General features: G+C 35.8%; 3 protein-coding genes across 4 annotated transcripts in view; all 3 read left to right on the forward strand.

Moving 5' to 3' along the window:
- Positions 1-5,614, forward strand: part of LOC100242503 (uncharacterized) — a 30,167-nt gene extending 24,553 nt beyond the window's left edge. For both annotated transcript variants that reach the window (XM_002274903.5, XM_010655850.3), the window contains exons 18-20: positions 2,819-3,142; positions 4,024-4,165; positions 5,085-5,614. In XM_002274903.5, coding sequence (XP_002274939.1) covers positions 2,819-3,142; positions 4,024-4,134 — 435 coding nt within the window. In that variant the 3' untranslated portion in view covers positions 4,135-4,165; positions 5,085-5,614. The remainder of the gene's footprint in view (positions 1-2,818; positions 3,143-4,023; positions 4,166-5,084) is intronic.
- Positions 5,615-8,700: 3,086 nt separating this feature from the next.
- LOC100854478 (uncharacterized) lies at positions 8,701-10,521 on the forward strand. The gene has a single exon (XM_003632608.4). It carries the CDS (start codon positions 9,229-9,231, stop codon positions 10,000-10,002), a length of 774 nt encoding a protein of 257 aa, XP_003632656.1. The 5' UTR covers positions 8,701-9,228; the 3' UTR covers positions 10,003-10,521.
- Positions 10,522-12,925: 2,404 nt separating this feature from the next.
- Positions 12,926-15,334, forward strand: LOC100263174 (uncharacterized). Its single transcript, XM_002280500.5, has 4 exons — positions 12,926-13,570; positions 13,657-13,848; positions 13,934-14,171; positions 14,987-15,334. The coding sequence occupies exons 1-4, from the start codon at positions 13,358-13,360 to the stop codon at positions 15,121-15,123; spliced, it is 780 nt and encodes a 259-aa protein (XP_002280536.1). The 5' UTR covers positions 12,926-13,357; the 3' UTR covers positions 15,124-15,334.
- The last annotated feature ends 1,049 nt before the right edge of the window (positions 15,335-16,383 follow it).

Here is a 16,383-nt window from a genome sequence, read left to right on the forward strand (position 1 = left end):
TCACCACCCTCATAATTCACTGAGCAGGATGGTTATGCAATTCTCTGTTCTTGCATGAACTGCCTCTCCCCTTCTTTCATAGTGTTAGAGCCCTGTTTGCCCCACCTGGATTCTATGTCTTAAGCATGTCCATACTCTCCTCCATACGCTTTGATCAACAGTTACAAATACCTGTTGAATATCCCAAATTTCATTTTTGCCTGTGGTGTAGGAGCTTTCTCCACACCTTTTTGAACTCCTGATCTGGATTGCATGAAATTCCACCAGGCAGTATAATAGATACCATGTTCATGTCAATAGGAGGCAACACAATACCACACCAATCTTTCTCCAACCACACCACCATATTCCTCACGCATTTTAATGGGACTCTACCATGGCCCATCTTGCAAGATCATCTGCAATAGTCACCTCCACTTCACTGCAAGCTTTCCTTACCTACATTCCCAGGTGCATCCATTGCTCCAATGCTTTTCTGACCTATAAGGCCTGCTCATCACCCACCAAACTAGAGGAAGAAGACCCCAGCAGACTTACCTAAGTTAGGAGACTCCCTTTCACAAAGATAAGTGCTTACTGCTAATTAGTGTCATCACCTTTAGCTCCTCCACACCACCTTCACCTCTCATCCCCATAAAGGGACGAAAAGACCAACTTGATTAACTCACAATTTCTTTGCCTGGGCATCATACTGCCTCCTGTCCAGTAGAAAAGACTTGAGGATGTCTTGCTCTCTGCTTCCATATGTTCTCCCTTCTCAGCCTCCATGGGAGATATGAACTTAAAAATTGCCAGCCTAAGGAGGTCAGATTCACTTCCTTCACTTTATTACAATCCACCTTCAAAATTTGAATTACTGCCAATGGGTTGCCAAACAAAAAACAAACACCCCTACCACCCAACATCTTCTTGTCTACATTGGCTACTTCTTGCTCTACTTGGCCTGGTCTTTAGTATCTTACAGTTGTCATTTAACATCCTAAGCAATGCTCAAAGCCCCCATGGACCTTAGCTGCTACACTGCCTTCAGACACTGTTGAAATTCCCCATTTCCAGTTCCATCCTCCACACGCTTTGAATGTTTACCAGAAAATCCCAGATTATGCAGCCTGCTTGGCTAAGAATATCGACTCAGAAAATCTAAGCTATCTAGGAAAATAACAAAATACCTCGTTATGTCCTCTGGAAACACCAAGCCGGGCAGATATCAACAATTCCCATTTTTCAGCTCTCTTCCATCAAGCTTAAGATCTTTAAATTACACATATCATTTTTTCATCCACAACAATAATCCAAACAGTTCAAAAGTCATGAGAGTCCCCTAGAACCTAGTTTGTTCCGCCTTTAGTAGCCTTTTCCCGTATTCATGATCTCCCCTTTAATTTTCCCTTGCCATTGTTTTCATAATTCCTCGTTTTAATCCTAGCTGCATCCCAAATATTTCATTTCAGTTCAATTTATGCTGAAACCTTTAAATTATAAACAGCTATCCATATTTCTGACTTTATTGCTTACATCTAGTCCAGTTTCATCAGGTAGACAACATGCACCACGGGACCTCATCTTTTTTTTTTTTTCTTTTGATCAATAAGCAAAAGAATTGTATTAACGAAGAGGCACTAAAATAGCGACCCACAGAATTACAGTATAGAGACACTCACCCCCTTACAATTGGACCCAAAACAAGAAGGAAAAAACAAAAAACCTCCAGTTGTGCAGTTAAGTTCATCCATTGCTAATGCAAAACGCAAGCATCTGTGCAGCTAGAAAATGGCATCTCCCATGAGTTGATCTCTCAGGTTGTATCCTCCAGTTGTATGTGCAGCCCTTCATCAAATTAATAAATCTAGTTATTCTATTTTCTATTTTTTTTCTTTTTTGATCAGTAAGTGTAATATGTATATTCAAAAAGAGGCGCTAAAGAAGCGACTCAAAAAGCTACAGCATCGAACAACTCACCCCCTTACAAAAGAACCCAAGCCACTATGAAAGCACAAAAAACTCTCTCCCTTAACGCATACACACCCATTCCATAAAATCTATTAAGGTCGAAGGACCATCTTTTATCCACAATTTGGTTTCCGACCATAGTAAATACACAAAAGAAATTTTCAGCTTTTGGATGGACAGCACCCCATCCTCAAAAGCAATAGAATTCCTAGCCTTCCAAATAACCCAAAACAAGCATAACGGTCCCAAAAGCCACGCCACCTTCCTCTTCTTGCCCACAAAGGAGCCTCTCCAACCTATGAGAGTTTCCTTAACCGAAAGCGGAAAAACCCAAGAGACTCCAAAAAAAGAGAGTAGCAAAGTCCACACCTCCCTTGCTCTTCCAAACACCTATTAGTTACATTTGTCTTGTTATATACTAATTTTGAAACATATAATTTCCTCCCTGCTATATCTGATGGATATGGACACAGGTATGAGATGCACAGATTCACTGACCTAGCTCAAAAAGTAGGACCATAGATGTGGAAAGGACAGAACAATATATTAGTATATGCTTACTGGTCTTTCCTCTCTTTTACTAGTCATATTCTTGTCTTTTGTGAGTTTGATCTCTGTGCACTGCACTATATAGACGCATGTCCAGCAGTGTGAGGGGATTGTACTTTCCTACTTAGTATTCACATAGACATGGGTCCTCTTTAAAGGCAAGCATGCTACGGGCATCCTGTTTATGTTTACATTTCAAGTTTAAGTAGTTTGTTAGTTGTTTTGAGGATTTGTTTTGTGTTCTTTGTAAATTGTTGCTTGTCAATTTGCCAGCTTAATGACTTACCAATTTTAATTGAAGCACTTCATCCTGATGCAGGGCATTCCAGAAGATGATGGCAAGTCCACCAGTTCCATTCATGTCAACACATGCCATTATTATTTCCTACCATGCTTTTTACTGTTCACAAGAAGTGAAAAGTTTTTAAAGCTCACCTTGGATGTGATGGGCTCATTGATAACAGAAAATGGTTCATCACCTTTTTCTCCTAATTGTATTCTAAATGCCACTGACCATACGAATAGGATAAGAGCTATTGTTGAAATCCTTATATTGATGCACAAAGATGTTAAAATCCAGCGAATTCTTTCTTCATGCAAATCAGAGATTGACCATATTTTGCAGAACATGCTCTTATTACAGGTATGATTTTGTACATTAAGCCATGCAATTCCGTTTAGTTTTTTTTTAGTTAGTTTGTGTATTCAACTGACCTGTCTGGTCCAAGCATCATGGATTTTTTTCAAGGTTAAACCAGGCAGCCAAAGCCTGCACTATAAATGCTATTTAATCACGGATGTCATAGATTGTTTATATTTAATATGTAGAATGTGCCAAATTGAAATGCTCATTAAGTATCTTTTAGCAGAATAACTGATTGGCCTTTATACTGTCCGATCTACCTGATCTAATATGACTCTTTAACTCTCCAAGGATTGCTGTAAAAAGGAAAATGAGTCAGAAATTCAGAGTAAAGATTACCATGACAATCACAAGCTTCATTGTAATGAAATCAGCCTGTTTATTGTTTGATCATTAACATGTTGAATACTGCTGTTATGATTAGATGTTTTTTTCCCTCAAGATAGGGTAAGAACTTTAGAATTGGACCCCTTATAATTCAGACCTAATTTTATATTCACAAGCCTTCACAAAATACCTTTCAAATTCGATTTGACCTCATAATCACTAGCCTTATATGCAAGATAGTCTGCAATTTTGTTGCTATTTCTGTTGAAAATATCAATAATGGTTTTATAATCCAATTATATGATAAATACCAATCATATCCAATTATATGATATATAGATCTACTTTCCTTCTTTTGATCACACTTTACACAGCAGATTTTGTATGTGAGAAGGATTTCTCTGTTTTCTCAGCCTTCTTTATATTTGTTTTCACTGGAATAAAATGGTTGTTTCTGATTAATATTAACATATGCACACACACACATATTATACACGCTAAAGACATGTTGTTGTGTGTAAGTAATAAATTTCTTGACATCATTGTTACCGCAGGCTTCAAAAGGAATGAATATGAGTATCGAAGAAAGGCACAATATACAATGTGCATTTGACCGACTAAAGTGCATAACAAGTACACTACCCAGTGCGACGCCAATAATCTAAATGCATTTTTGGAATCCAATAAATTGGCCTAGTAAGTTATCTATCTTTCATCTGCTTTTGTTTCACACATTATTCTTCATTTAAAAGAGGTGAAAGGCAAGGTGGTTTTGGAGGTTTTGGGTTCTGTTTCTCATGAGAAAGTTCATGATCCAGGGAGGGGGGATGATCAATTACAATCTTGCTTCTTTGACTCTAAAGGGCATTCCAATTTTATGGTCTAAGATATCCTGACGCTACTGTACAGTATGGGCAAAGGAGTCTATAATTCAAACTAGTCATTGGCTTGTGCAATGTACATGAAACTGTTTTGTTCAAAACAGATTGATAAAATAATATATTCTATGTCAACTAAAAGTGATATTTTTCTAATAGGTATAACTAGAAAGTGATCTGAATTTTGTTTGGCTCTTTAATTAATGATCTCTTCGCCTGTCAAAGAAAACTATGGAGTGACGTAAGGCTGCTATAGTAATGAAACTGTTTTTATTTCTGATAAAAAAAATGAAATTAAAATAAAATAAAATGAAAGGGTTTTAGGTATAGGAGAAAATTAGTTGCTATATCCTTTGTGGTGGTTTTGATCTGTTATGGAAAAAAATGATCCCTTTACTTTATGCAGCTGTCTCTTCTGACTCTTTTATCTTAAAAGGGGCCATGTGCTCCTTGGATAGCGGTAGTCTTTCTTCTACTAAATCCATTGGCTCTCCCAGAGCCTGGGTTCCATGTTGGATTCTGTTGGGTGATTCCTAGTGAGATTCCATTGGTGTTTGGGGTTGCTTTCTGGGTTTTTTCAGCATATAAGTTTTATTGTCTGATGCTTCTAATGATACGCAATAACTTGAACCTATACAGGAGAATGCCCATTGAAACATCTCATCGAGTATTTAATACAATGTTTTGTAACAGAAGTGTGACTAATTTTCTCTCATTTTTCTTGTGCCTTCTTTCAGCTTTGTATTTTACAAGAATGGAGAGAACATGGAGAATCGGATATGTTGTTGGCAAGATGTGGAATTGGGATGTGTTGTTAAATCAACTAGTATATGTCACCATAATCTCAAGATGACAAGGTGAATTCACTCTGATTCAACTTATCCGAGTCATGCCAGAATTATACCTAGTGGTCTTCAATCACATGCTTGTATTCTTCAGAGTCAAAAGTGAGTGCAATTTTGAGCCGTAGATAAGGTAATCATCCCCCTTTCTTGGCCTTTTCCTTGGTTTTTTTCCTCTCCTTTTCTTCTGCATGGCAATTGCCTACGCACTTCATCATATAGTTGAGTTATAAGATATATACTTATAGTTGATGAGATTTTGTAGAAAATTTTGGAATTGCCCCAAACTGATAAGATGGCATGAGGTTGAATGCACACAATTTTGGGAGTTGACTCATAAGTTAAAATGATTCAATGGAGTAGACGTATTACACAAATTTACCTCTCCGAGTGAATATTAATAAAACGCACCAACAATTGAGCAATATTTGGTCTTCTAATTATTCAGTGATGTTCTTTGTTGTTGAAAGTCAAAAGAACAATTTATCATCCGAAAATCTGTTGATTGAAAACCATTTGTTTTCAAGACTAGTTATATTAGAAAGTTGATTGTAGTATGGGATCAAGGACTATTATTGCCGAGGTTGGGTGAGTGAGATTTTATGTATTGACCCTTTAAGTTCATATTTACAGATTCTCATTACCTCATTAAGCAAAATAAGATGAGGGATGGATGATACCTGAATTGCCTGATTCTTCTACAGCCCAATACCCGATAATATTTTTAAAGCGCCTATCATTTGTGATGGTAAACTTCGGCAAGCACTCTTCTTACACAACGTGTGCTTGTCAGAAAAATTATTGATGGATTTAATTTCCAGGAGGTTTGACCGTGGCCCAAGTATCTTTTCAACTGCAACACCAAAGTCCCTATGGGCCATTATGCATTTAATCCATTTTACCCAAACGTCATATCATCAAGATATCCAAAACGGTGCCGTAGAGGTTATTTTGATAATATGTCTAAATACAAACTTCCATATTTTTTTGCGGTCGAAGTGATTTGCCCTCACGCTTGATCAAGAGATCCGGACTAGTTTCCATTTGAGAAAGTTAAATTTACAGCCTGCTTGAGAGAAATTAAGGAATGGTAGGATCAGACAATGAAATATCGGAGTATTCAATTAATTTGCTAAGAAAAACTCAAAATGAATTTTAATATTTTACCATCTGATTAAGTCATCCAAAAAAAATCATAAATGTACAAATGCATGCAGGTAGGTGTCCTCTTCATGATGGTATGCACTGAAATTCGCATTAGGTGAGACCCACAAGTTCATTTGACATTTGCCATAATCATCCCTTAAATGAAAATGACTAAAATGTCTTCATTAATTTGCATCATGGTCCATGCTTTTCGTTTTATATGCTTCTGCAAGTAAAGGGCATTTATCTTTACAGGCCTCGCTCAACCAGGTCCATATGCATATGATGGTGGAGCTCACTTAATCGTGTGTTACACCGCTATCCCCCAGGATCCCAGCCAAGCAAATTGGGCCCACCAAACATTCATGGCTCACTTATTCTTAGGTAAGCTGGTGGTGTACCACTTCCAGGATTGGCCTTCCCAACCTAAAACCTCTCATTTGATGATCAATTTGTTTGCTTTCAGGAAAGCATAGTCCAGCCAATAATGTGCCTGTGTGCATGGTTCACCTCAAACAAATCCAGAAATTTGCCAAGTCTTGTTTTACATTAACCAGCAGTCACCCGTTGCCCTGAAACTAACTTCTTTAGTGACAAATTTGAACCTGAATACAAACAGGTTTGTATGATTAAAAGCTAGTGAGAAAGGCGAGTGAAAAATAACAAACCAAAACTAAGAAATCAAGTAGACATATAGCAGAAATATGAACTGCCATGCCTACATGCTTGAAACCAAGGCCATATCAACAGATCAAGTATGTGAGCTGGAACATGATTTGAGTGATGAAAAACAAATGATTATGGGTGTTATTTATTCTAAGATAACATTTGGGTCCTGCATTTGTTCCTACTAGACAACAATTTCCAGGTGTTATTAGTAGTAATCCCAAATGTCAAGAAAACTAAACAATTTTCACATCAATGGCAACCCCTTAGGGTCTGAAAAGCTTGGTCGGCGCAATCATTCAAGTGAACCATTGAATTCTGAATTCCTTGCATTGGAGTGAATACAAGAGAGAGCAATATCAGTTTCATCCTTAATCAGGTTTTTTAAATTATTTAATGAGAGCAAAATTTGCAACTAATAGATTTTGGTAATATAAATTCATTAGTCATAATTGTATTCTCCTGAAGAAGGGGATACTCAAAATATTACCAATATGATCAGGACACCAAAAGATTAACTGGACTGGAAATTGAGAACAAAGAAAATGAAAAAGAAACAGGACTGAGGAATAGAATAGAAGCTTAATACAAATTCCCAATGCAATTTAGAAGATTCTATGAAATAATAAACTGTAATTTTTTTTTCTGAAATGACATATGCACTTGTTTGCCATATCAGAGTAAAGCAAACTACTACAAAGTAGCTAATCTGTCATCCGAAAAATAAGAAGTAGAGGACAAACAAATCTAAATATACAAACCTCTGCAAGAATTTCTACTGAAAGAACTTCCATTTCTTCTCACAATCCTGAGACTGGTGCAAGCCTCGGATGTTCACCTTACCAGCACATCCCTGTATCAGATTCATCTCATGAAGCCATTTGTATGTAACTGAAAAAAAAATTAAAAAAAATGCTGTATTAGATTCATGAAAACGACCCAAGGAGCACAACCAACGAGGCACCCTTTATGAGATTGTTAAATTTTGAATGGTAGCCTTTCATTGTTAAATTTGACTCCTAGTATTTCATGCAAGGAAATGCATTTGTTCCCAAAAAAAATAACCCGGTCAACACAGGTTTAAGATCAAAGTATTGCTTTAAATTTCAATTGTTTATGATAAATAAGAGTGTAGAAATCAACAACCCAAAATTTTTTCCATATTTTCCTTCTAAAAACAAACTTAAGATTAAGAAGTTGGTGATGCTTATGTCTCACCCATCAAAGGACCAAAGAAAAAAAAAATCAACCTCTGGTTCTTGCATCTCAAAACTATGCAACTAAAATATAATTGTGTGAATAAATATAATAGAACAAGGGCTCCCCCTTATTTCTTTTGGTCTAAGCTTTGAAAAGATTGGAGGGACAGGAATGCCAATTTGCTATCCATCTGATCACTAACTTTTGTAATACATCTATTTATGATTCATACGATGGTGTCTGCATATCATACAAGGTAGTTGTGTTGTAACTCCCAGCTAAACTTGGTATGCCAAATTTTGGCATTCATGTCCCTTGTGCCAAACCTCGTCGACTCATGGAGACACGTGTAAGTTCTCAGGCCACTTTGGAGAAACCAACCTCATCCCACCATTTCCATCATTTCAGTTCAATGTTGTTCGCTTTTAGTAATTTCACCACAACACGCAATTGCTTTCCTTTCATAATTTATGTTGAAATTTAGCAAAAATAGTGATAATTTGATAGAAATCATCCCCTCTTCTCTCCCCCTCTCCTCTCGAAATCAGTATTTCTATATATATAAAGAGAGAGCGCGCTACCTTTCTGGACGAGCAAATGAGACAAACTCCTCGTTTCTTCTACAACCTTCCAGAGGAACTTCCATGAAGGACGATGAAAGGGATCCCCAAGCACTGCGAGACTGAGTGGCATGAATGTGAATCGATTCAGATGGGAAGGGCAATATCGTCACAAAAAATTAATATGTGACGATAAAATAGCGAACTAGACGCCACTGCTCGATGAGTGGATGACTTGGGAAGCAAGCAACTAATGAGAGTAGGAGCCTTTGAAGCTTCTTTCGTCATCTGGTTTATACCATAAAAATCAGATTCATGTTCCGTAAATACCCCCACCGCCTTAATTTAATTACTATTTCAGGTCTAAAACCCCACCACGCCTCGCGCCTTTTATAAAACCCTTTCTGTTGCAATATTTCCTTGTTAATGTTTTCAGCCGACGGGATTCGCCGTGGTCTGCAGGTAAGATGATGGAGATCAACGCCGGGGTCTCTTTTCCGGTCGTCTTCTTCGATGGGGAACGGGAAATCAACATCGGAGACGTCGTTGTGTTTCCGTCGATGGAGTTTAAGAATTTCCAATCAATTCTGAGCCAGAAAATTGGAATCTCTCCACACCAGATCTCCATCTTCCTTGACTGTCAGAGGAAATCGCGATCATCCATGGAAACACGTCGGAGAATTCCTATTACCGGTAAGGTGAGTTTCTCTGCAATTCTTCGCGAGAAGGATTGCTTCTTTCTTGTGGTCTTGAAGCGATCAAGGAGAGAAAGAAGGCGAAAATCAAGACTTCTTAACGAAGTGGAAGAAGAAGAAGAGAACTTCACGACGCGGAATACAGTAGCGCCGCCTCAGAAACTGCATCTTCTCCGGCGAAACCAAGAGACAACCGATCAAACATTTTCAGGCTTCGTTTCGCCGTATTACGATCAGATTATGCCTTCGGACGACCTGTTCGTGGGATCGCAGTTTCTAAATTATAATAATCGTCTCCAGAATTTGCAGATTCAACGAGAGAAGTATTTGCGCTCTACCAATTTGCATTCGATACCGAATGAGAACTATGACTTCCCGGTGACGAATAATCGAATCGGAAGAGATGTGATAGTGTGCGAGGAGTGTGTGAAGGCGATGACGATGGGAAAACCGGTTCCCTTCCACTGGTGCGTGTACGACGCCGTCACTGTAGGGTTCCGATCACCGGCCGGACCAATTGCGAGGCCTGTCAAACGTTCCAATTAGGGTTTGAAGGTCCACGTTTTTATTTTATTTTATTTTGTTATTTTGATGATGATGATGATGATGATGATTTGAATTGAACCCAAGGAGACTTCCGATTTAGGCTTTCTGCTTAGGAACAGGAAACAATAGTGTTGGGGGGTGGTGATGGTGGTGCGATGTGGCATACGATAAGGAAGGTATACCACACGCGATACCACATAGATTACAGAAGATACTAGGACTAGGAAATTATACAAGTGTTGATATACGTGTATGGAAAAACGCCCTTTGGGAAAGGGTCCAAGTTGACAGATCTTTTTCTGTATTTTTCTTTTTTTCTTTGGATTCTTGAGAGAGTGAGAAGCTCTGCTTCATTGCTTGAAATGGTGAGACACACCACTTGGAATTGTTTTCCACCCCATTCCATTTTCAGGATCGTAACACTACTTTGGGATTAGGCCCTACAGGAATTTAATTCCCATTGGCGTTTTGATTGGAAATTTGGTATATGAATGAATTGTCATCGTCTCTTTTCTTTTCTGGGTTCATGGCTTACCATTTTTACTTGTATTTTAATGGAAATGTTGTATTTTTTTATAGTTTTGGTCATATTTTATATTGGATGGTGGTGGTGGTGGTGGTTGTTGTTCTTGTTATTTGTAGGAGAGGGGCCTTGTCATGGATGACTAATTGGAAATTATTGGTGTTGGTTGGGAATTATATTATTGGCACATTAGAATTTTCAATTTTTGATATTTTTTGTGAAGATTAATTGTATTCTTGTAGTTTTTGGGTGTCATGTGAATTTTTCTGAGGGAGGCACATGGCGCATTCTCTATCACAGATGAAATAATGGCCACGGATGGGAGGAGTTTGTCAGAAGATAACTTAAGACTAATAAATAGAGTTGTTAAGATGTAAATTGTTACTATATGTGTGAAAATAACATATGCATGTGGTTATTATTATGTGTACAGGCTCTTCTTTAGGTCTTAATGATGATAAGGATTTGATATGCAGTCTACTTAATGGTAATTACTAATTGCCTTGAAAACTGACTTAAAAGAGTTCGCAGTAAAATATGATTTTGACCTTTTTCAAAAAGGATACAAGGATCGAGGGATAGTGATTAACATTAACAGCACTGAAAATTAATGAAGATTTAAAAAAATTAAAAAAAAAATAGAACTCCGAAACATAATTTATACTCATCTTAGAAAAATTTCTTATATTTTTTAGCAACTAAACATATTTAGAAATCATAATGATTATCCAATTACCAATTTCCTACAAATTACATATTAATCATTATCAAAATTTATCATAATAATAAATTATGATATCTTGAAATATTTGAAATAATGTTAAATTACTATTTTTTTAATTATTATTTTTAAAATTAAAATAAAAACAAATATAATAATTATGTTTATAAATATTTTAACATGTAAAAATAAATAGATCTAACATTTAACAATCAATAGTATTCTAATATTAATAAAAAAATAAACATTTAATGGTAACTTATAAAAACTACCTTCCAATTATTATTATTATTTTTTTCTCAATTTCTTATCCTCTCATTTCCCCTTCCTTGTGCAAACCATTAAGGCTATGTTTTGGTAGCAAAAAACATCAAGAAAAAAAAATACTTTTATCAATTTTATTACAAAAACCACAAAAAAAATAAAATATAATTAAAATTAGTTCTAAGTTTATATATTTTAATTATTTAGTCCAATGAGAAAAATAAGTGAAATAAGATTAAAATTTTATATAAAAATATTTTATTAACTTTAAATTTATATTTTTATTAGGTTATGTTTTATGATAAAATAAAGTTATCCAAAGATCTTAAGGCTATGTTTGTTTTTTTTAAATTTTTGAAGGAAAACAAATAGTAGGGAAAAAAAAAAAAAGATAATAAATAAATAAATTTAAATTTAATAAATTATTTTTATATATTACTTCAAACTAATTTCACTTATTTTTTTCATTATATTTAAAAATAAAATATTGTAATATGCGTAAAGTTTTAACTAAATTTAATTTTATATGTTTATATTTTTTATAATTAAACCACAAAAAATCATGTTTTTTTAACTATTTTGTTTCTTTTCTCACTACCGTTTTGAAGCCAACACATTCTCCAACAATATAAATTTTAATTCCATATTCATCTTAACATTCAACACCAAAATAATAATAATAATAAAATAAAAAATCATTTTCTTTTTCAAAATTATAGATATAAATTTATTTTACCATATTTTTCTTATTATTTTCCAAAAAGTATTTTAATATCAATCGTGTATAGTAAAATTGGTTTAGGTATATATTTTTATCTTACAAATATATATATTATGCTAAAAAACACGTGTTAATATTTTTCCCACTAAAACGTTATAAAGTGTTTTTGACGTTGAAAATCTTAAAACAAATACTAACATTTTAGTTTGGGAAGTGTTATTAAAAATAGGTTTCTATTTTTTATAATAAAAAATAAAAAAACACCTTTAACAAAATTTTGAATTAAAAATAGTTATTTTTAAGGATTTCTTTACAAGACATTGTTATATAAATAATTAAAAATTATTTATAAATACGATTTCAAAATTACTTTTTTGAGACCTCTTTACGTTAGTAATGAAAATCCTGATTTTAATATTATAAGTAATCAGTAATTATTAGAAATGAAATCAGAATTTTTTCTTATTTTTATTTTTAGTATAAAATTTTTGGAATAATAATAATAATAATAATATGTTCGCATTACATTTTCAGAAAACAAAGTACGCTATTGGTTGGGTTTTTGAATTAAAAAGCAAGTTGACAACTGTTGAACCGCATCTTCTACCAACCAAGGGTCTATGCCAGTCGACTGTACATCACGTGCATATCAACGACCATAAGAAAGCAGGTTTCAAGCCAAGATTGGCGAGTGGGGGCTATTTCCTACTCGAGAGCGTGCAGAAGGCATGGAAATAAGACAGAAAGGAGAGGGGGGTTTTGCTGGGGGTTTTTGAAGAGCCAAAACGGCAAAACGGGCGAGTTAGTGGAGATTGTAGAGCGCCGAGGAAATCGCAGAGGGGGAGTGGTCACGTGAGTGCAGTACTCTTTCTTTCTCTCTAGCGAAGATGAAAGAGATTGCCGTAGCGCGTATTCCCTCTCTTATTTCTGGAGAGAGAAAATCGTAACGTCATTTTGAAAGCTGAGCGCTCTCTCTCGGTTCTCTCTCTTTAGCCTCCCTCCGTTCCCCAGATGAACATTTTGGTTTCAAACCCTTGAAATTCCCTCTCTTCTCTCATCTTCTTTTGTCTTCTCTCGAAGTTGGGTTTTGCTAGGGTTCCAATCCTTTGTTTTATGCTTTTTAAAAATGGCGGAGTTTCCTCCAAATTTAGATGATGGAGAACTATGGCTTCCTTCTGATATTTTCCCAGAGGAAGTTCCTTCTAAATTTGGGACCCACCACTTGCCTTCTGAGTTCGCTTACATGAGCGACATCGCTCGGCAGTTTGCTGCTTTCACTTTGCTTCAGCCGCCCCAGACCCATCCTAAACATCCTCTAAACTTGGCACCAAACTTGGAGGTTACTCTCTGTCCCTTGTGTTCTCTATTTAACTAAGCTTCAGAGGATTTGCATTCACGTTGATGCTTTGATTTGTGGGTTTGCAGCGGTTGAGACCGATGATTAGGTATGGGCCGTATGGCCGTCCCGGTTGTAGCACCACTGTTGCAGTAACTGGAATTGGTGACAGCCCTTGTGTGTGTGACAGTCCTTGTGGGTGTGACTGCCGACTCCGGAGCTGCTGGGACGGTGGTAGGCCGTTGTACGAGTACCGCAATGTGAAACCGCCTCAACCCCAGGTAAAAAAAAGGGGAAAAACTGCGAAAAGGACCGTTTGTGTTGAGTCATTTCAAAGCTTTTCACTTTTTCAGCTTTAATACACAGGTCGATAGCTTTCTGCAAACAAGGACTTTGGCTCTGCAGAGGCACCAAAACCGCTTTCAGAACCGGTCTTTGCCGTTTCAGAGAAGCGGGTCTGGGTTGGGTGGTGGTGGTGGTGGTGGTGGTGGTTTTGGTTTTGTGAGAAACTATGGAGGGACAGGTGTGTTTCTTCCCCGTATTTCATCCACAACCACCACTTCTCCAAACCCCACCGCCACTGATGACTCTAGAAAGAAACAAGGTGAGTTGTTACCGTTTTTCTTTCTTTGGGCACTTTTGATATATTTGGTGTGGATATCTGCGTTTTCCGCTTTAGGTCTGCTATTATGTCTTTTGTTTATTTTAGTTCCCCATATTTTATTGCTTTTGCTTGTCGCCTTTGTCTTCAAAACATAGAACCAGCTTCAAATTCTTTATCTGGGTTTTGCTTCGTTGGGAATCTGGAACCATTTTTCTTTTCCTTTTTTTTTATCAAAAAGAAAATTACTTTCAGACTTTAGGAGGCATTTATTGTGGTGAACTGTTGTTGGTTCCAGTCTTCTTTCAGTTTTTTCTTTTGTAGTTTTTCAAATCTCAGTCAAAGAAAGCACTAATTTGCAACTGCTCAATTCAGATGCTTGACAGTTACTATGTTCATAACCTCCTGTTTTTCTTGAATTTTGTCATTTATTTCGGTTATAGTTTAATAGTTTATTGGGTCTGGCATTTCTGTTGAAATTGTTTTGTCCATCTATCAATATGAGCCTGCTGCCCATGGTGTGGTGCCAATGCAGCTTATTATAATGCTTAACAAACCAATGGACTGAAATATATCTAATAAAACTTTGTCGCCTTTCATTACAAGTCTGATAAAGAAGTCAGTGAATCTAATTGACAAACAAAATGTCTTTAGCAATCTATATGGATTTCTTCTTCTCTTATTCCACATCTCTTTTGTTGATATCATTATTCCTTGTCTATGGTTGCCTGGTCCAGAATATGAAAATGAACAATTTTAAGGATAATTTGCGATATTTTGTTTTCATTTATCTTAATCTAAGGATGAAACATTGGCAGGCATGAACAATTGGCATGGGATGCAAGTCAGTTTACCGAGGAAACCAACCATGAATGGCATTGGTGGGGGGAAACAAGAGGAGTGCATCCGCCAGCTTCCTCCTGAGCTTGCCTTGCCTCAAGACTGGACCTACTGAGTTCCTCTTCTTCCTTGTAAAGAGTTACTCTAGTGGCAGTGTGGAACATAAGGAAATAAGAGCTCTAAGCAGGACAGAAGTCAAATAATCATTTGGGTTTTGTGTAGAACTAATAGAAATTACTATTAAAGCTGAAGTGGGTAATCCTTTCTTTTAGTAAGGCTCTATAACTTTGTAGAATAAATAATGGGTTTGAAGCTTTTTGTAGGAATTTGCATTGTTTCGTTATTTACATTACTGTCAGCCCTCAGAAAACATTGTTTCTGCCCTATTGTTTTCTTCTTTGTGCAGTATTGAATGCTTATAGCTGGAATAACACAGCACTGCTAAAAGGACTATTGCTTCTTGTGTTGGGCTTTCAGTTGGTGAATCCATGAAAGGCACATTAATGACTCTGCTGCAGTCATGGAATGTTAATTGAAATCTGCCAACCTTTAGGAAATTTTTGTGTGTAATTTTCTCAAGGCAATTTTCAGTGGTGGATTTTTGGGTTTGGAATCATTCATAGGGTATTGATGATTTTTTTCCCTCCAAGCAAATGGTTTGAATTGTATAGTCTTTACAGCCTGTTCACAATACCAGCTTTTATAGGAAGGAAATAAATGAGTTACTTAGATGCCAACTTGAAACCAACCTTACGATGAAGTTGAAAGCTTATGAATAGGGAAGGGCTTTTTGTGGAAATTTTTATTACACCAGTCCGAACTTTATGAATTGTTTTTACTTTTTGTTTCTCTCTTCTAAGGAAAATTTATGAATGCCCTCGCTCACTTCAACTGCCTTCATTCTCATCCTATTTATGCGCTTGAAGCAGATACCCAATTCACTTAATGTATGGTGTGCCCATCCATCTAAACCTAATATACCTTAACTACTACCCCATATGGGTTTTATGGAGCAGTGTATTTTTAAAAAATTCATAATATAAAAAATAATTCTAAATTTATGATATCTTTGAATTTTGAATAAAATTGAGTTTACTTTTACATTGAACTCCTTTTTTGAAATGGGTGAATTTAATGTAAAAAAACAAGTTTAATGTAGAAAATGTAAACTTTTTTTTTTTTAAATATGAGTAATAAAAAAAAATTAAGTTCAAAAGAAGAATTCAATATAAAAAGTTTTAAAGTTAAAAGGAAATTCATTTTCTTAAGAAAAAAGAGTAGAAAAAATAACGAGTTTAGTACAAAAATAAAAGAAGTGTTGAAAAGTTCTGTATTTTTATATTTGTTTTTAAATAATTATATTTCAATAATATTT

This window comes from Vitis vinifera, chromosome 8 (genome assembly GCF_030704535.1).
Source record: "Vitis vinifera cultivar Pinot Noir 40024 chromosome 8, ASM3070453v1".
Lineage (NCBI taxonomy): Eukaryota > Viridiplantae > Streptophyta > Magnoliopsida > Vitales > Vitaceae > Vitis > Vitis vinifera.

Excerpts from the sequence above, each read along its gene's own strand:
- LOC100854478 (XM_003632608.4), top strand. The coding sequence starts at position 9,229 with ATGATGGAGATCAACGCCGGGGTCTCTTTTCCGGTCGTCTTCTTCGAT.
- LOC100263174 (XM_002280500.5), top strand. The coding sequence starts at position 13,358 with ATGGCGGAGTTTCCTCCAAATTTAGATGATGGAGAACTATGGCTTCCT. Across the intron at positions 13,571-13,656 it reads ACTTGGCACCAAACTTGGAG|CGGTTGAGACCGATGATTAG; the intron begins GTTACTCTCTGT and ends GTGGGTTTGCAG. Across the intron at positions 13,849-13,933 it reads TGAAACCGCCTCAACCCCAG|GTCGATAGCTTTCTGCAAAC; the intron begins GTAAAAAAAAGG and ends TTTAATACACAG.